We start from the raw sequence: 19,456 nt of genomic DNA on the forward strand, positions 1-19,456 counted from the left end.
ATTTACTTCAAGCCATGCTCTACCTCTTGCTTCTTCCATGTTTCAATCATTTGTAGTTAACCTGATTAATTTACTGACTTTTTCTTTCTTTCTTTTTTTTTAAAAAAATCTATATGCAGCGTGGTGGCAATCTCACCATACCAGCAGATAGGTTCTTGCATGAGGTAGCCTTTAAGCTTTGGAAAGCTCCTAAGTATGGAGCATGAGCATGATTTTCATTTGCATTTTGTTCATGTTGCTGAGCTCAGTCTGCAAAGCTTCCCATTGAATATGTCCCACACATTGGACATTTAGTCCATACTCTACTTTTATAACCATGTAATAAAGTTTATCATGTTTAAGTGATACATTTTCCCTCTAAAAACAGTAAGAATCTGATAGAGGTTGAAATTTTGATATGTAATATTCTAAAAGATTAAGATTAAGATGTAGCATGTCGTCCGATGTTAAGCCCGGAGAAGACGAGGGTGAGAAATCAAACAAGCTAGTTTTGTGGCCATGTGCGTTGCAGGGTCATCAACTATTCTTTGTTATCTGACTACTTCCAAATTTAAGTGTTTTGAAATCTTATCGAAAAAATATAGGTGTTTAGAAATCTCATGGCTTGTTTAAACAAAAAGGGGAGGAAAAATAATTTGGCAAAATAGAACAATTTTTCTGTAGTCATGCCAGAAAATTTTTGAAGATGCAATATTTTCTTTTTAACAACAAAAAATCAGGCAAGCAGAACTTGCTTTCTTTTTTAATATATACAAATAGGCAAGCAGAACTTGAAAGCAATCAAAAGATTAAGACTGAGCTTGGAAACAGTCGAATTTATTGAATAATTGTGGGACGCCCCTCGCTCGAAGGGCTTGGCCCAAAAAGAAAAGGTTACAAGAATGATGAATGTCGGGGCCGCCCGTGCTACATTTATCTTAAAATTATTAAATAATTTATATTTTACTCCCATTTTACGAGTTTGCCATCAGAAAAACGCAGGCCCTCCCAGATCCACCCTCATCCGCGGCGGCAGCAAAGGACCCCAAGCACGCGGCATCTTGGAGCGCGCGCGCACCTCCCTTCGATCTTCCTCTTCTTCGACGCCGTCGCTCCACCTTCTCTCTTCTTTTCTCCTCCAAGCTCGCCTCCACCTTCTGGCACCTCGGCTTCCAGATCTACTGGTTCGCGCGTCTTCCTCATTCTCCATCACCTTTCTCTTTTTATCCATCATCGTCATCACTTCTTCAGACTTCATCTTCGCTTACCTCCGATGTTTTGTTTTTTCTGCTTCAGATTGTTTATTGTTTCGGCTGGTGGTCACCTTTGATCTGGAAGCTGTATTTTTGGAAATAAACCATGATTTTCGTCCGCTTTGTTCTCACGCATGTCTGAGTCACCCACTTTGCCATCCCAGTCTTGTTAGAAAATGGATTAGTTTTCTAAAGTTAAAACATTAAAGGTTGAAATTATTCAAATAAACACCATAACAAGTATATGCATGCATGCAAATAATTCTTTCATGTGTACTTTAAAAGTTTATAATTCTGGGAAAGAATAGAATCTGAGCATGCAAGTGGTACTCCAAAGGTGTCAAGTTTAAATGGTATTGGGTCTATTTTTGATATTTCCGACGTTGGCTTATGCTCTCCGATGTTGTTTCTTTCGCTCTCCAAGTAAAATCAGGCTGCCGGTCGTTGGTCTCGTCATTTGATGGAGGGGGCAAAAAAGATTGCCTTTCAAAATGGTTTGAGTTCGGGTCACTGGCCAGGATGGGCCGGGCTGAAAACTGCAGCTTTTGTCGCTCTCAGGATGGGCTAGAGGCAGGGGCTCCGGACGGCCTGTCCCTGCCCGTGCACCCTAATCAAGGCCCAGATGGCATCGAGATGCAACGTTAAATAAAGATGTACAGTGTTGGTCATATCATCTTTAGCATGCAAATTTGCTCATTTAAAAAATACAGATATATGGACAGATGGAATAACAGTATACTCTTGAAGTTTCAATTTATTGTTATTGAAACAAAATAAACACTTCCAAGATATTCACCAAAAAGCTGTGTTGTCTCTTCTGATTATAATCCGCGGCTACGTGACATGGTTTCAGCAACCCTTCAATTCAACAGATCACATATGCTATCGATCACTATGCCACTTGCAAGCTGACCCTTCAATTCAACAGCGCTTCTAGCACTCCAATAGATTTTTGACAAGGTAAGAACCCAACACAAACCACCCCATCAAAAGGAGAGAGAATGAGAATAACCCAAGCAAGAATGGCCACCCAACAACGAGGATACCCATGGAAACAACCAGAACAAATGGCAGGAAAGCCCTCACAATTGACCAGAGGTCGACCCAGTGCCCCTTGAATAAAATCAGAGCTGCTACATTGACCATGTTCCAATTCATGGATCCACCGTAACACAGCCGATTGAGACAGTTGGCAACAAATGAATGGCAGCTACATGTGAAAAGGTTGTAGGTTTTATTCTCAAAATACCGCACACTTGATCGCAAGGCATCATCCCATGTTATTGCAGTCCCATTCTCCGAATGTCTGTATGCATTCTTGCATGTATGTGAAGCCATGTTTGGCGGGAAGCAACACTGCAACATCTCAGTTTCCAGATCAAGGTTGTCAATTAAGAGTTGGAACTTTCAAACAGTTTCATGACATTTTAATGGGGAGAGGGAGGGGGGAGGCTTGAAAACTGGAGTCGGTGGAATATTTTCACCTAGTTTGGTGACTCCAACCGGATAAATTTTCTTCGAAAAACGAGGTGGAATCACCACAGTAGGGAAAGGCCTAAATAGGGTGCAGAATTCTTCATTTCAAGCTTTAAATCCCACAGTAAAATCCTCTACTCTCAGATTTATAGAAGACATGTCCCGCATGTTCTCACTTTCTAGGAGGCCTCTAGGCTCTACCTCCAAATGCAGCCGTTCCCAACTAGGACGTTGTTATTATTGCCAAAATTAGTTCTGTAGGTTATTTTTCTTAGAAAATCACGTGAGAAAGTCTAAGGAACATTACCTGATTACGATCAAGTTGCAGATATCTCGCTACTGCACCAAATGCAAAATCGTCAACATTCACAAAATTAGATCCTGAAAAATCTAAAACAACTCCATCCTCCCTGCAAATTCCAACATGACCAATGAAGGGTGCCAACCACGAGACAACAGGTAGTGGAGTCCAAACTATACAACAAGGAAACTTTCCCCTATTTGGATCAATGGGCTCTAGTGGCCACGGCTCATGCTCGATTCTTTGTAAAGAACTTGAGTATTCAATGTCATAACTTGCATTTAACTCCATTATACAAGTAGACAGCACAGCATACAGCCTTTCTACAATTTATGTACGGACGCATCACTTAATCAAATGATGCTAAGCTCCAGGCATTCCAAAACCTATTCCCAATACAGGATATAAGTTAGTATCTATTCAGCAATAATGAAATTTACAACACAACTTGGTTACAGAAAAAAATTTAGCACACGAGGATGAAGCACGAAAGAAAATAAGGTCTGTGGCAAGATAAAGTACAAGAGCACGAATGACTAACTGGTAACTAAGTCCTCAAATCTCTGGGCATGACCTTCATGCGCAGTTGATTGATCATCAAGCGTAAATATTGGATGGACTAGAGAAAGCTTTCGGATCATATCAGAAGAAGAAATATCAGCATCAGCACATATTGTAATAATTTCATTACTTAGATTAGGCAATTTTTTACTGCAGTTTTTTTACATCTACATTATTTTCATCCAGTGACACAGGCTAGGCGTTCTTTGCCTGAGTTGCCCAGTGTTTTCCGTTCCCACTTCTGGTCTAGCAATTCCGAATAAATTTTGTTTGAAATTCCAATGATTTAATAAAAAATAAAATGAGTATCCATGAACAAAACAGGCTTTTTAACCTTGGCTGCATCTATAATTAATCCTGCACATAGCAAAGATGAAATAAGGTATCATAATCAATTTATCCGATTAAGCTAAAATGATCAAGTTGGCATCAATCCGCAACTTTGGCGATCCTTATTGAATTCAAAACTGACATTTATACTTCCCACAGTTGACTCACGTTCTTTGAAGACACTCGCATTTGGACTTCAACCAGGGCGATAGATGAGAAGAACGCTAGAGATTTTGGGATTTTTTTTTTTTGGGGGGGTCCATTGATAAACTTGGAAGATTAAGATTCATTAGACACGAGCTCATATTTCTGTAGCTAGCTAGCGCATATTAACATCAAAGTTAATATGGAGAGCGAGACAGAGAGAGCAAGAAAACTTCAATAGCATCATCAAGGATCTTAGCAAGTCGACTTTGTTTAAAGGATACGTGTTCCAAATATAGAAGGAATTAACTCAAGTCTCCCAAAAAATGCTGAATGGATAAGCAACTCAAGGTTAGACAGAGTATTCCGTCACCAGAGATCGGGGCGGGCAAACGAATACTCAAATGTCCGAAGTTAAGCCATAGTAAACCAGGAAACAGCCCACATAGGAATATACTCAACTTTGAATAAGGAGAAGCAAAATTAAAGGAAAGCATTAATTCATCCGATCGTCATTATTCCGTACCTGAAGGAAAAAGAAGGTGATGACGAAAGAATATATGAAGCAAGCAAAAAGGCCTCAGAAATATGGAAGCACTCTGGAGAAGCCGTATATGTTGAGATTGTAGGAGACGAACTGGGAGCAGGAGCGATGTCCTCGGAGGGAAAAAGGAGGAGCTGGAAGATTTATTCTGAGGGGAAATCACTTTAAAAGGGGAGGAGGAGGATAAAAAGGATTGAAGTCACAATCCGTCCTTTTTCAAGAACATATAATTAAATCAAGTTCCACGGGGGAATTATCCGTTTTCTGAAAAAAGAAGGAAAAGAAAGGAAGCGGAAAGATGCATGAACCCAGGGATATTTCCGAGGCAGGGTCAGTGTGGGCCCCCACCCCACTTGCATCATGTTGAAATATAATAATGAGAAATTACACTCAGGTCCCACAGAGCACAATTAATATCAAAAAGGTCCCACAAAATCGTGAAATGATTCTGAAGTTTCCAGGGACCTGTGTGTAATTAATTTTAATTGTGAAATTACCTACTTACCCCTGTTAATTTTATTGCAACAATTTGTTTACAATCTCAACGGTGGCTGTTAACAACCCGAGAAGACGTGATTGACAACCTCGGCAGTGCTCATGACAACTCACTCTATGGAATGCCAGGGGCGTTGTTGAGGTTGTTAACTACCTCTTCTCGGGTTGTTAACAGCCACTGTTGATGTTGTAAATGGGTTCTAATTTTATTGCAGCAATTCGTTTACAATCTCAACATGGCTGTTAACAACCCGAGAAGACGTGATTGACAACCTCGGCAGTGCTCATGACAACTCGCTCTATGGAATGCCAGGGCGTTGTTGAGGTTGTTAACCACCTTTTCTCGGGTTGTTAACAGCCACTGTTGAGGTTGTAAATAGGTTCAAATTAACAGGAATAACTACGTAATTTCACAATTAGAATTAATTGCACACATGTCCCTGGGGACTTCAGAATCATTTCGCGATTTCGAGGGACCTTTTTTATATTAATTGTGCTCTGTGGGATCTGAGTGTAATTTTCCCATTAATAATTGCTACTTTACTGTAATTAATTAATTGGGAAAGAAATATTCATAATAAGGAAAGGGCGGGGGGTCACAGTGAAAAGGGCAATAATTTGGGGAGCCTTTGGGCAAAAAGTCACGGGCGTCATGTGAAGGACACGCCCGGGGTTAGGAGTAGTGGTGGCCAACTCTGAATTACACGGGTGGACTGCGTTGGGACGTGCACCGACCACGCACCCAATGCTTGCTAGTCGTCGTTTTTTTCTCACTATTTTACAATTACGTTGTTGCTTGCTTCTAGCGAATCAAGATTTCCGTGAACCTGATTTTGATGAATCTTGAGATTTAAAACTATCCATTTACTTTTTTTTTTAAAGCTTTTTTGGCCAACGATACTTTTTTCAGCTATCACAATCCACTGCAATTTAATTTCTTGAATGTTAGTAGAATTCTACTTATTAATTGGTTGCGGATATTATTTTGAAAAATCTTCACTCTTTTCCCTTCTATCTTTTTTCTGGTTTTAAAAAAAAATCTTAGCACTTATTTTTAATAAATTGATACCCAAAGCTTCATACTATAATATTAACGAGTTAGATAATCGCTTAAAAATTAAGTGATGATATGTTTGGGAAAAAGAACAGAAAAAGAGAGAAATCTAGACCTACAAGAATTTCAGTGTTCGGGGTGGGCAACCCGAACGCAAACAACTTGGAGATATAAAAACTCACTCATAATTCTCTCAGAAAAAAAAATATATATCTACATCCACATTGCTCCTGGTAAAAATGACAAATAAACATCTCAGAAAAAATTAATACTCCTCCGGTTCTAAATATAAGACCTTTTTTATAATGCAACTTACACTACAAGGGCCGAAAGAGTATTGAATCAGAATTTTTTAGTTTTAAAATATAAAGTATAAAAAATGAATACTGAACTTGAAACTTAAGTTGTGATGAAAACTTTAATTTAGTATTTGTCCTATTTATAAAATTCTCAGCGGTAATTCTCATTCACTTTCTATTATATGAGATGCTTTACCCCTTTTTTAATGTTCTCAACATATTTTTGTCATTTATCATTTATTTATAAATAAATAAATAATTAAAAAAGAAAAAGAATAGGAACATTCTCGAAAAAGGAAAAAAAAAAAAAAACGACATGTTTATTTCATAGTACACTACAATGCCACGGGACAAAGGCAATGAGGAAGGTACTCCTTCGGTCCCATATTTAAGACCGGCGGAGTACCACACAACAAAAATATGTACAGGAACTATATAATATGCTACAGTATATACGGGTTGCCTCTTCCCTGAAATTAATACTACACATGGAGGGTCAAGGCTTTAGTTGTGAAGAGAGGTCATCATTGAAGATCAGGTTCACCACAGAAGGCATCTGGTTCAAAGGATTTTGCAGAATCATCATTGTAAACACCAGGTATCACCCGAACTCCAGCCTCTTTCGATGTTAGATACGAGTTATTTTGGTTCCCATCAATGTTGACCAGGATAAGAACGAATGCAAATAATAATGTAGCCAGACTGACCAAAGTAAGTTTCAATCTGCTAAGCGCAGGCTTAACCTTCCACACAAACAGAATATAACGACAGAGTCAGTCGAGCATCATGCAGCAAAAGATCATCGCTTTGATGACAGAAATGCAAATAAAGATGGTTACTTTCTCATTTCTCCAGAAGAACAGAAATAATAATAGCAGCAATAATAACAGCAGATTTTAAGCTCTTTTAGGATTTCAGAAGGAAAAGCAATATGCCAAGAGATTACTAAGAACTATAGTTCCAGATCAGAGAACACACTCTGCACCTGCATCAACTCTCAAAACATCAGCACTACAGTCTGCAGATCCATCATTTCCGCACTGCCTTGTTGATTGTTACCCTCGGTTCTTGTTTTCTTTTGTTTGTTTGTTTTACAAAGAAGAAAAGAACAGGATAAGGGTCAAAACTAGACACATCAAATCCTCCCGACACTTGACACCAAAAGAGTATAGCCTAAACTAGGAATGTTGGCGGTTAGTTGTTACTTGAACACATGACTGCGGTAACACGAAGCTACAAATCTTGCAGTTATATGGAATTCACAACCTTCTGCAGTTTGAAGTGAAAAAACGATACCTAAGTCCTAATTAAGAAATTCTTGCGTATCAATATATCATGAATGTTATGGCCAACATCGTGATTCCACTTGTAAAATACTACCAATACACTATCTCTCGTAACAAATCTATACAGACAAAGTGAGAAACAAAAAATGCCAGAACAGTCGATGTTACTTAGCTCATGGTTAACAGAGTCTAAAGCAATAAAAAGAATGGATCATGCGCAGGAGCCCGAATTACATGTATAAAACTACTCACAGTGTATGATCCTAGGAGGCGGTCACGTGCCAAAATTTCACCAGTCTTCACCCATATCTGTTGAGAAAAAACTTGCTTTAAAGCATCAGTCATATTAAACTGGATAAAGAACCAGAACTTACAGCCTGAAGAATTCATACTTTTCACTAACAGCATATAATCAGTAGGGCATAACTGGAAGAAAATAGTGTGGTAAAACAGGGACAAAGATGCAGGGGCAATTGCACCTGTCTCGTATTCATGGCAATGGCTGATTGATTATGGCTACCTGTACAATGCTTAAAGTTGACTCAGTATTCAGCTTGTATAGAAAGTGTGAATTTCAGATCTACGAGAGATGATGAACAAGCACTCAATAGGGGAAAGGACATAATGAGGTTACTTATTCGGTTATTCCCATGAATCTACTCAAGTTTGCATTATTTTGAAACTATTCCTGAACATATCAGTTAAGGCACCAACAATAATCTCAAAACTGGAATTTCTAAGAAGAATTCAATAGAATAATACAGGAAAAAGCCGAAAATCCTATTTTCGCATCTTCGAATAATTACATTAGGGCACCCTCCTCGTAGTTTGGGTGGATGACTCATGCAAGAAACACGCTAAAGCACCGAATTATAGCTCACGGGACAGCTTGAAAGAAGTTGGAAAAGTCATTTCACCGTATAGAAATTTCACCATTGAAACCAGAACCTTCGATAAACAATTGAGATTAACTGCCCACGGTAAGAAATCATAACACTGAATTCTGATTCATTAAGATTTTCAGTTTTTCCAAGAGAATGCTAAAACATTTACAAAGAATAAAAATGTACCTGGCCATCGTACCATCCCGTCTCCTCATCTGCAAAATGAAGAGATGTTGTGAGAAGAGCTATATTTTCTTCCATATACATGGGTTCATTTATTCCTTTACAGAAATCGACAATTTTGTTTTTGAGAGGTGCTAGACAGAGAACAAAGAGTATACATTCGACGGTGGCGCTGAGCAGGCGATTGCCGATATAAGCCCAGCCCAGATACATTCTGACGACCGCAAGAATCACCGCAAAGACCCCACTAGAAGTAGCACATAAAATTCGCTTCAAGGGCTCCGATTCAGCCCCAACAGAGCCAAACCAAGAAACTGGGAGTCCGATAAAGAGCGCAAAAGAAGCGCCGGTGACGAATAGACGAGAAGTGTACTCAACAACATCGCCAGCAGCCCATGAAAAGGGGAAGGAAGTCGATAGGGACTGGTACTCGTTTATGGGCTGCTGGTCATGGGGAACAGGGCACTCTGTCTCAGATGGGGAGTTGCTCTCGTTTCTGAAAGACGACCGTCTGCGAATCAAACCTTTGTTGTGATACCTGTGGGAGTGAAGAAGCTGGAACTGGCGATTTGTGAATGGAGCCGGGGAAATGAATTTTGATGCCAAGGCAAATATGGGTCTTGGCAGATGGGAAGCTAGTCTTGGACGACTCGGTGATATACGAAAGACTGTGGCCATTGCGGTAGAGAGAACTTCGCAGTCTGCCATGCCAATACCTCGTCCCTCCCTCCTTTCGCTCCTCGCCAATATCCAGATTTTTTCAATATTCTATTCTGTCTATGTTAATTATGACTAATTAAACCTGAAATTGGATTTTTTTTTTGGGGCCAAATCTGAAATTTGATTGACTGATACTCCCTCCGTTCTTTATTATAAGAGACGAATAACCGAATTATGTTGTTTAAAAAAATAGTTAAAATTAGTTAAGAATAATCAATATGTAAAAAATATAATTTTTTTTAAAAAATGTCCTCATTAATAAGGAGAAAGAACATGAGAGAGAACAATGGTAAATTATTAAAAAAAGAGAAGTGGAAAGGAGGGAGAGTGTGAGTTGGAGACAATAAATATGGGTAAAATAAGAAATCAATACAAAAAAGTAGAGAAACTTTTAAGTGTCTCTTATATATAGAAACATGCCATAAGCATTAAATGTCTCTTATAATAAAGAACAGGGGAATATATTTTTGTGATGTGTGTAGGGTTAAAGGCATTTTTAGCGTGAGGTTTTTCGGCAGCCTAACTAGTGTCCAAGTGTATCAATTAATTGAAGCAGCGGAGCCTTTAATGTTTTCCTTTCATTTCTTTTTTCTTTTTCCTTTTAGGGTTCGTTTGGATCAGCAATTGAAAAAGTAGCTTATAGAGAAGTGAAATTGAAAAAAGCTAAATTAGATAAGCTGAATTGTGTTTGGATTAGAGTTCAGAAAAGCTAGATTGCAAAAGTGAGATTGGTAAAAGGTTGTTTGGATTATGATTGAGTAAAAGTAAGTTTGGTTGTAAAATGACCAAAATAGATATGAGTTTTAATAAATAATGAAATATGATTAAAAAAATAATTCACATAATACAATGAAATTAAAATAATTTAATATGAAGAAGTCATAAAAAATATTTTAAATATAAAGTGAAACATGAAAAAATAAAAGTATATTTTTAGGAGCATATTTAAAAATAAAAATATATTTCTAACTTATTCATTACTTTCAACTAATTTTAATTGATTTTTATTATCTACAAATTAGTTATTTGAGGCTTATAGTAAGAACCAAAAGAGGTAATAAATTTCTTAACTTTTTCTCTCTCCATATTTCAAAAGCCATAAGTCATAAGCTATAAGTCATAAGCTGTTAATTTTAGCTTATAACTTATTGTAGCTTTTCAGACAAAAGCCCGATTGCAAAAAGTTGATCCAAACAGACCCAATTTTGTCAATCGAGCTTATAGAGCTTATAAGCTGCTTATAAACTCCAAATAAGTGATGCCAAACAGGCACATATTCCTTTCAACCGTTCTTGGTCCATGTGGCATTAATATGTACTCCATCCAGTAGAAACACGCCACCTCAACTTATTTTGATCCTACGTGTCATCCAAAAGCGGGGCCTCTTGTTTTACCCGTCTCTTCCTCACCGAGAAAACTATGGCCCAAGATCGTAAATGAATCAGACGAATGGGTTCAGAAGCAAATTTTCTTCAAGCCAGTGATCAAGACTCGGCATGGGTTGATCGAATAGGGGGGTTGGTCCGTACAATGGATTCAGTTTACATCACGCAATCGGCCAAAATCGGCGGCTCATCGTTTGATCCCACCGGAAACAAGAGATAGTGCAACTTACCTTTTAACCATGAGAGAACATGCCATATCACTTTCAACCGACAGACCAACCAAAGCCGTCAGAAGTATGTTCGAACATCAATGCCATATCAGACGGAACCAAAATGACCGTTGATTTGTCGACGGCGTGATAACTGCCATTGATGAGTCCCAAGACTGGCGGCCGCGCCGCCGACGGAAATATGTGAATGATTGTGTTATGAGCACAGATTCAAAAGATAACTCATTTCAAAAGATTAACCCACTAGGCGAGACAGCCTTTCACGCTTGTAAACTTCTCTTCTCTTTGTAAGACTCCCCACTATGAAACTTATAATAGACTGCTTAGAAGCAAGAAAACTTGGGAAAGAAGATTCTGATCATTTGAAGTTAGGTCTAGCTCCTTAAGCAAGATAATAACAAACAAGCATTTACTGCGAATACAAATGTAAAGGGAATAATTTCCCAAGCAAATCCAGCTGAGCAGCAAATACGCCGAATATACAAATGCTTTCTTCATTTCGAGATTTCTGTTTACATTTCCACTTGAACCGCAAAGATCACATGTTAACAATTCCAAACTCCAAATAGGTCCTCTACATACAAATTATAATGAACAATTTTGTACCGTTTATTTTCTTTTGCCTATTTCTCTCCTCACCCCTCTTTTTCTGGTGGATTATTCAGTTGTCCCTGCTCCTTTTTTCCTTGGACAACTTGTCGGCCCTACTCTAACTCATGCTTTATAAAACTGACTATAGATACAATTGCTGTCAAGTTCTCCCCCCCAAAAATATAAAGTTTGTTTTTTTTTATTTTAAATACAATTTTGATACTGAACTGTGAAAACCAAACTTCAACCGCACTAATGCAGGTAGTTGGAACGGTTTTTACCGTGCTCTGATGGTTGTTTGCGCCTACCGCTTTGAATGAGCCTTACACTTCCCAGTTCAGCAATCTCCTCATATGTCAATAGGTAAAATCTTTAGCTGCTCTCCATGTTGGCATCCCAGCTAGAGGCAGGCTGATAAGCTCTTAATCCGTTTTCTTGTTTTAATTTGAAAGCACAAAACGTTGAAAGCTTTAGCTGCTCCGGATCTCTGAACCAAGCAACAACTATCATCTCAATAATTTGGTACTATGGCCAACTTCATTTGGTTTTTCAGTCGAATCTGTTCTAACAACCAGGCGCCGAAGGTGGCGGAGACGAGACATGATCTGTGAGAATGATGGTCGCAAGTGTGGCTCCCTGCATGACAAGCAGCCCAGATCTAATAAAAAAAAGCAGGATCCACTATTGACACATCATTATATGCATGCAAATCAATATACAATCCTGAACTACAATAACGCATCTGTGAATTATTATCAGATTTGATTATAGAACACGAATATATAAACACATATACATAAACCCAGAACTAGAATCACACTAGTGCGAGCCCGCCCTCAATTTTTCCAGCATCAAAGGAATGCCTAGAATATAAATTCTCTAAAGCTTTCAGGTTTAAGTATTATGAGCCCCATGGTCAGCATTCAGATGTCATGAAAGAAAAAGGGGGAGAGTGGATACTAGCTGTATGTCGGAACCCAACTTCCAATATTACAAATGCAGAACAAGCAGAGAATTTCAAATGTAAAAGTTGGAACCAAGAGATAAGACATCGCCCGTAGGGTTTCATGAGGAGTTTGAATTCAAGCTCAAATGAAACGTTCTGCATTGCTAGTAAATAAGTCTATAATCAATGTGATGCTATAAGAAAACATATGCCGAAGACTAGTACTAACGTTTGCCAACAATCACATATAATTTGTGCTACTACTGGATCAACATCCTCTGGAATTTCAAGCCGTCTATTTTGAAACCCGACAGCTCCAACAACCTGCATTGGGTTCAACCCCTTCCATGGGATCCTCGTGGTAGCCAACTCCCACAAAATCACACCAAAACTATATACATCACACCTGCAAGGCAGCAAACTAAACTGCTAAGTGCTGCATATAGACAAAGGCTGTCATGGAGGAGCGCACACAGATTCACATCTAACTTACTTCTCATTGGCTGGCTCATTTCTTAAGACTTCTGGAGCCATCCACTCAGGCTGCAGTCAAATAAGAATTTAGTTCCATTTTATATTAAAACCAAAAACAGGTCAGAGATGCATGAACTAGAAGGGTATTCACAGAGTTTATTCAAAACCATTTAACCATCAAAATTTACCGTTCCAGCAGTAGACTTTGAAGACAAAAAGGTATGGTGCTTCAAGCGGGACAAGCCAAAATCACAGACCTGTTAAGAGACAGAAACGTCATATATAATATAACACCAGATAAGCAGAAAAACAAAATACCATCACAGTTCATCTATTTTTAACAAAATATTAATCATAAGGGGAAACAAATTGTCCGCTATAAATCCTTGCAGAGTATGAAGAGGTATTGTCGCATGCCAGACACGTACCAAAAACAGAATCTTACAACGTGAGACAGTTTAGGTATCAGCATTGAAATGATAAATTTTCACACTAGTCACTAATCAAGCGCCATAGCAAGCAATAATCACGCACGTTTTAAGTTAAAACATGGCATACACAGCTTGGGAAATTTTCATATACATCTCCAGAAGAATATTTACCCATTCCAACATGCATAAAAATAAACAGCTTCATGTTGGTATGCAAATATATGAAATGGAATCGTATAATTGACTTAATTCTAGTTCTCATCAGGTATTCACTTATTTGCCAGTGTATGCATCTATTTGACTTGCCCAATTGACCCTTTTATAACCTTACTTTTTGTATGTCGGTTGAATGTTTCCTGGTTTTGATTTTCTTGTTCATGCATTACCTTTACCATGTTAACCTATGACATGTCAGGCCCTGAGTTTTTACAGTTTACTTTGTCGCCAATTCTGTCTCATGTCCAGGATAGCAAACAAATGCAACTTCTATATAAAATTAAGGGTTAATGAGCCAAATTCTATCACTATGTCTCAGAACTTACACATTTCATATTTGTTCGATTTTTCCATTATTAGGTCCAACAAATTTGTCAATGATGACATGGAAATGGCTTCCATCAGTCCACCCTCATTATTTTAGATTTTCACTTTACAGCTTTAGTTTTCTTTGGTATTTATTTACAATGGAATGAAGTAAATTTCTCAATGAAAAGTTTCAATAAGAGTACCTTAACAACCCAATGTTTGTCAACAAGAAGATTTGGAGACTTCAAATCCCGATGGACAATGGGAGGATGGCTTGTGTGCAAGTAATTCATTCCCTTAGCCTAGAAGATACAGTAAAGATTTCTCACATAAAAAACAAAAGATGTATATAAATCAAATGAAAATAAGTTAAATTTTTTCTACTCATACCACATCAAAAGCCATACGCAACCGTCTCTTCTCTTCAAGTCGAAAATTGGGTCGGTGTAATAGCCTATATAGACTTCCTCTGTACACCATGTCATAAACGTGCTTTAGAGAACAAAATATAGAGAAATCAATTAATCAGATGATTTGATGACAGAGAATAAGTTGGATGTTCTCAGATAATAGAAAAACAACATAATAAAAGCACAGCTGTCCAGAGATAAGTAAGACTCACTTCTCATCATTCAACCTGCCTACCCACTATAATAAGTCATTTAAAGCGTAAAACAAAAATTAACCTTGGGAGAAACTCTGTCAAGATAGAGGAATGTGGGGGTCGGGTAATTGCTCCCATGAAGAGCACAACATTAGGATGCCGCAGTCTCAACATTATCTCAACCTGAAGGTAAAAAAATGCAATGTACGGGGATAAATTTGTGTGTGTGTATATGAAAACATTGATGAAATGCACATAAAGTCAGTTGCTCACTTCCGATTTAAACTGAGCCAATGCATCACCAGAGAAATCTTGGTCTAGAAACTTCTTCACAGCCACTTCCTGTAATGTTAAAGCATTCATGAAAAAAAATACGCAAGATCATGCACGGTGGTAACAAGTGCAGTACCATTAGTGCTTCACAGGGACATAGAAACAGGGTGAGGGAGGACTTACGGTGCCTTTCAAGTCAGCATGATAGACCTCACCATAGGAACCTAAATTCATGATACTTGTATGAGTTAAAAAGAAGTAAACTAACAGATTTGGGAAAAAGGACACAAATTTCCAGCTAGCCATTATAGGATCGTCATAAAACAATGCCTAAATGCTAAGGTTCATTGATCAAACTACAACTAGACGGTAGCATTTTAACAGGCCATCAACAATTTGTTGCTTATCTCATTTAGGGTATAGGCAGGAGTTCATTATCTGGATACATAGAATCCATGGTTTTGGGGTGAAATAAAAATTGGAAGACCATTTATAAGGCAGAGGAAGATACAACACAAATCTAGCATATTTCAATAATGAGAAACTTACCAATACCAATTCGCTCACCAATTTGAAGATCCTCCCATTGAATCTCCCATTCTACGCCCTCACCTAGAACTGCATTAACTTTATCACTTTTGCCATCATATTTAGTGTGATCTCCATTAGCTGTTTCATTTAATTGGACAGCAGAAGCCTTATCCAATTCAGTGTCATTAAAAGCCTCTACAGCCTTATTATTAAGAAGATTTTCATCATCGTCGCAAACAAAGTTAACCCCTCTTTGTCTTTTGCAAGACACAGCTGCTCTGGGCAAGGACGACTCAAGAAATTGCTCTTCATGCTTCTGATGAGCATTGGATGAAGCGCTTTCTATGTCTAATGCTTCTAGCTGCTCCAGTTCTTCAATTCCATTACAGAAAGTATCTGGCACCTTCCTCGCATTATCACTGGTAGAGCACACCCCTTGAGGGGATTTGACAGACTTTTCACAGCTTGATAACAACTTATCTGGATCAGCTTGGACAGAATTTTTGACAATTTTTTCAGTAACCTGAGGAAAATCTTCAAACACTTTATCTTGAGCTGTATTTTGTGTATTAATATGTGAAAAGAGATCCGATGAAGGTAGTGCATAATTTTCTAATTGAACAATGTGTAAGTTTTGAGCAAAATCTGGGCCTGTTGATACATCTTTCGCTTGCTTTTTTCCTGCTGGTGATGCTTTTGCACCTGAAGAGCTTTCACCTGATTTATGCAGTGACTGAAGATGATTCCCAAATTTATGCTCAGACCTCTCTGCTTGATTCATTCCAACAGAATTCCTTTCAACTGGTATTTTTTTACTGCCAACACTTATTAATTCTTCTGGCCAAGCGGTGCCTACCGCTGAACATCTTCCAGAAACTGCCAGCATTCTACTTCCGTCATCTAACATCAAATGTGCGTCTTTTGATACCTCCACAATATCTGTACAGCTCCTTACAGGAAAACTGTAGTTTTGAAGCTGACTGCTGGGTATTTCGGCAGGAATAAGAGCACCAGGAGCACCCATCAGATCAATAATGAATTCACTGCATCAGTTTTACAAATAAATAACACTGAGTACTTTCCAATGTACATGCAAGATCAGTGGACTTGTTTTAACATTGTGCCTCATATGGTAGGAGCCAAAAAAACCAAGAAATGTAAGACGCATGGATTGTGATCCAATTTATTCTCTTAAAAGTTAAGTTTACATAGAGCACCTTATTGAAATTAGAGCATCCAAAAGGCATAGAGTGCTATTAATGTACCTTTATACAATACCCACCAGTTTGCAATATATAATTTATCTCCCACAAGTCACAGCATAAACCAAATTCACCACATGAGTTCTATCCATGCTAGAGAGCCAAATTCTCTAGCACACCATGATGATAAAGTGAGATAATGCATTTTTAACTCAACAATAAATCCAAATAGGCGTCACTTAGACTAGTGGCTTGCCCTTTTCCATTAAAAAAAAAAAAACTATTGTTTGTATCGCTTTAAATATGCATAGAAGGAGGTAAGGAGATTGTATCGGACAAGACCCACACCCCAAAGATCCCCAAACAAACATTAATATAGAAGATACGCGGCTGACCAAAGCTGCACTGAGCAAGCTTAAAAGTAGGGAACTAAAACTTTACCAAAAGAACATTACCTCCCATCATCAGCTTTGATCAAATTCACAGCTCCATCATCAGTTCCAGTGTAGTAACTCCCTTTGACCAGCAAACAGGGAACATTAATTCTATCTGAAAGTACCTAAGCACCCAGAAGAATGACATGAATAGCTTCAGATGAATGTCAACATTGAGGGTAATGCTTCTTAAAAGACAAACGGGGAAAATTCATTTTAGCTTTCTGTATATAGCTCACATAATAAAATCGGAAATGTAAATGCTACACTCAAGGTTGCTTTATTATTTTCCGTCAGGTTAAAAGAAAATCATCACCGTCTTCAGAGCCCACATATAATAATCATGCGACCATTATCACAACTAGCACTTGACAAACAGATCATGCTAAATGGGCCGCCATCCCACTCCATATTGAATAAATGCATCCGAATACACTGGAATGATGATTAGAAGACACAAAAGATTCTATCTCAAGCAGTTAAGTGTTTATTGCCAAAACGAAAAAAGAAAATGAGTCATGTGTGTCCATTTGGAAAGCCAATTAAATGAGAAATTGAAACATATTACAACCTTGAAAAGTAGGGCACGGTGACGTGAAAGTCCAACATCAAGACAGCCAATGGGAAGAACACTGGTTCTTAATGAATTTCTTAACTCACGGCTCCTCATGGTCCACCTTTTCAAAATTTCATCAGCATCACCAACTGGACCACCCATTCTATTAACCACAATGTCAGCAAGTTTCTGAAGTAGGCCACTTAAGATTAGTCCCTGTTCAGAAAAGTGGAAGTTCTTTAATAATTTATAGGCTTTTTTCTCAAGCTGCTTCAGCTCATTATCAACCATGCGGTTCACCAAAATCACTTCACGTTCAAGATTTTCTGAGACGGACGTAGTTTGCAGATCAATCAACAATGGCATCCTTCCTCGTTCAACTAAATTTGGGGTTATGCCATAAACATCATAAAATCCATCCATCACTTTCTCTTCGTAGTCAATGAGACTGTAGTTCTGTGAGTGATAAATGGAATACTAGTCAGAAATCCTAGCATCGTGAACAAGATTCAGCCTTCAAATAATCACTAAATATTGATTTTCTATAAATAGCCACACACTCGAGCGTACTGAACGTTCAATAAGAACCGAAATAAATAAAATTAATTAGTCATTGTTTTTGGTTAATATGATTCTCACTGAAAATTATGTATTTGCTGATGGATGGTGACAAGGTTTCATTTATCAGAAAATCAGTATAGTTCCTACATTATCGAGAAACAACCCCCATGAGAAAATCAAGATTTTCGACATTCAGAAGACAAACCCATTATTAGCGTCGATGCAATTCATACCTAAGGCCGAGCATCGTCCCCAAAAAAACAAATGGCCCTAGCCCTAATCCTCACTCCAGCAAAATAAATTTCAAGGCCATAATAATCGTTACTGAAGGCATGCCTAGTCAATTATATATGAAAATAGAAATACCCAATAACGAAGAGATTGAAACTGAACGAGCGCTTTCGTGTCAGTAACAGATGTCTGACACCCGAGGCTCATCTGCTTGGCAGCATCGATCTGAGCAGAATCGGGGTCCTTGCGGCCATCAGAATCAGAAGCACTAATTGCCAAAGCCAACTGCATCTGAAACTCCTCCTCCATGAAATTGAAATCTACTCCCTTATCGCCACCAACGTCAGCGGTAACATCAACAGCCGCCCGATCAGCAGCCGATTCAGTTGTAGTGACGGTAGGCATTGTAGGGGACGACAAAGCAGACGAGGATAGAGTGAGACTGGGAGTGGGGCTGAGCACTGGGGCAGTCTCCGGCGATAATCTCTGGTGATCATTTATACCGCCACCAATATGAAGTTTTCTAAGCAGATGCTTCATTCTGGGCATGGATCATGAAGAAGCACAAATTCACTTTTGTATTTCCTGAATTGGGTAAATCACCTCTTCGTTCCTCCGCAATGTGACTTAACCTACGACACCTGCACACAAAAAAGCATATTCCTTTAACTAGCGCAGTCTTGCTTGCCAAGCTTCCACCAATTGAAAGACTTCAATTAACCGCTCACCGATACCTATTCCCCCAGTGCGCTTTATGACCCCAAAGATAAACAATTCATGCTTCGCCCTGACCTCATGGTTGTCCCCATTCTATATCGCTTTTTATATGCTCCATTTACATCTTCAGCCTCTGCCTTCGGTTGACCACATAGTTTGATGATTGGACGACTGGTAATAGGCCAAGAATTATGCCCCAGGTTTACGAGAAAGTCTGGATTTATGTTTCCATGCTTGGTATCCCTTCATCGTAAAC

At 38.4% G+C, this 19,456-nt stretch overlaps 3 protein-coding genes across 5 annotated transcripts; all 3 read right to left on the reverse strand.

Annotated features, from left to right (window-relative positions):
* Window positions 1–1,893: 1,893 nt before the first annotated feature.
* LOC114734023 (protein REVERSION-TO-ETHYLENE SENSITIVITY1-like) lies at window positions 1,894–3,944 on the reverse strand. Of its 2 annotated transcripts, none has more exons than XM_028921511.1 (3): window positions 3,701–3,944; window positions 3,016–3,395; window positions 1,894–2,588 (listed from the first exon to the last, which is right to left on the reverse strand). In XM_028921511.1, the coding sequence occupies exons 2-3, from the start codon at window positions 3,298–3,300 to the stop codon at window positions 2,166–2,168; spliced, it is 708 nt and encodes a 235-aa protein (XP_028777344.1). In that variant the 5' UTR covers window positions 3,301–3,395; window positions 3,701–3,944; the 3' UTR covers window positions 1,894–2,165. The 2 variants fall into 2 exon arrangements, with proteins under 2 accessions (XP_028777344.1, XP_028777343.1); XM_028921510.1 differs by having other exon boundaries at window positions 3,551–3,944.
* Window positions 3,945–6,733: 2,789 nt separating this feature from the next.
* Window positions 6,734–9,573, reverse strand: LOC114733991 (uncharacterized protein ycf36-like). Of its 2 annotated transcripts, XM_028921468.1 has the most exons (5): window positions 8,948–9,573; window positions 8,793–8,821; window positions 7,975–8,031; window positions 7,422–7,511; window positions 7,094–7,179 (listed from the first exon to the last, which is right to left on the reverse strand). In XM_028921468.1, the coding sequence occupies exons 1-4, from the start codon at window positions 9,495–9,497 to the stop codon at window positions 7,434–7,436; spliced, it is 714 nt and encodes a 237-aa protein (XP_028777301.1). In that variant the 5' UTR covers window positions 9,498–9,573; the 3' UTR covers window positions 7,094–7,179; window positions 7,422–7,433. The 2 variants fall into 2 exon arrangements, with proteins under 2 accessions (XP_028777300.1, XP_028777301.1); XM_028921467.1 differs by lacking the exon at window positions 7,422–7,511 and having other exon boundaries at window positions 6,734–7,179; window positions 8,948–9,563.
* Window positions 9,574–11,593: 2,020 nt separating this feature from the next.
* Window positions 11,594–19,255, reverse strand: LOC114734013 (probable serine/threonine-protein kinase SIS8). Its single transcript, XM_028921495.1, has 13 exons — window positions 18,619–19,255; window positions 17,707–18,147; window positions 17,157–17,260; window positions 15,518–16,542; window positions 15,152–15,192; window positions 14,969–15,037; window positions 14,778–14,878; window positions 14,482–14,560; window positions 14,295–14,393; window positions 13,324–13,392; window positions 13,155–13,204; window positions 12,891–13,067; window positions 11,594–12,351 (listed from the first exon to the last, which is right to left on the reverse strand). The coding sequence occupies exons 1-13, from the start codon at window positions 19,030–19,032 to the stop codon at window positions 12,222–12,224; spliced, it is 2,799 nt and encodes a 932-aa protein (XP_028777328.1). The 5' UTR covers window positions 19,033–19,255; the 3' UTR covers window positions 11,594–12,221.
* Window positions 19,256–19,456: the final 201 nt, after the last annotated feature.

The sequence above is a fragment of the Neltuma alba genome, unplaced genomic scaffold (genome assembly GCF_004799145.2).
Source record: "Neltuma alba isolate B1F8T4 unplaced genomic scaffold, ASM479914v2 tig00013062_pilon, whole genome shotgun sequence".
NCBI lineage: Eukaryota > Viridiplantae > Streptophyta > Magnoliopsida > Fabales > Fabaceae > Neltuma > Neltuma alba.

Bases quoted from the DNA above. Each gene is read 5' to 3' on its own strand.
- LOC114734013 (XM_028921495.1), bottom strand. From the start codon at position 19,032: ATGCCCAGAATGAAGCATCTGCTTAGAAAACTTCATATTGGTGGCGGT. The intron at 17,261-17,706 runs GTTGTAATATGT...CTGGGTGCTTAG, and splicing joins ACCGTGCCCTACTTTTCAAG to GTACTTTCAGATAGAATTAA. The intron at 14,879-14,968 runs GTGAGCAACTGA...TTTTACCTTCAG, and splicing joins TGGCTCAGTTTAAATCGGAA to GTTGAGATAATGTTGAGACT.
- LOC114733991 (XM_028921467.1), bottom strand. From the start codon at position 9,497: ATGGCAGACTGCGAAGTTCTCTCTACCGCAATGGCCACAGTCTTTCGT. The intron at 8,822-8,947 runs GTATACTCTTTG...TTCATTTTGCAG, and splicing joins GCTCAGCGCCACCGTCGAAT to ATGAGGAGACGGGATGGTAC. The intron at 8,032-8,792 runs GTACATTTTTAT...TTTTCTCAACAG, and splicing joins CGGGATGGTACGATGGCCAG to ATATGGGTGAAGACTGGTGA.
- LOC114734023 (XM_028921511.1), bottom strand. From the start codon at position 3,300: ATGGAGTTAAATGCAAGTTATGACATTGAATACTCAAGTTCTTTACAA. The intron at 2,589-3,015 runs GTAATGTTCCTT...GAGATGTTGCAG, and splicing joins TGCAACTTGATCGTAATCAG to TGTTGCTTCCCGCCAAACAT.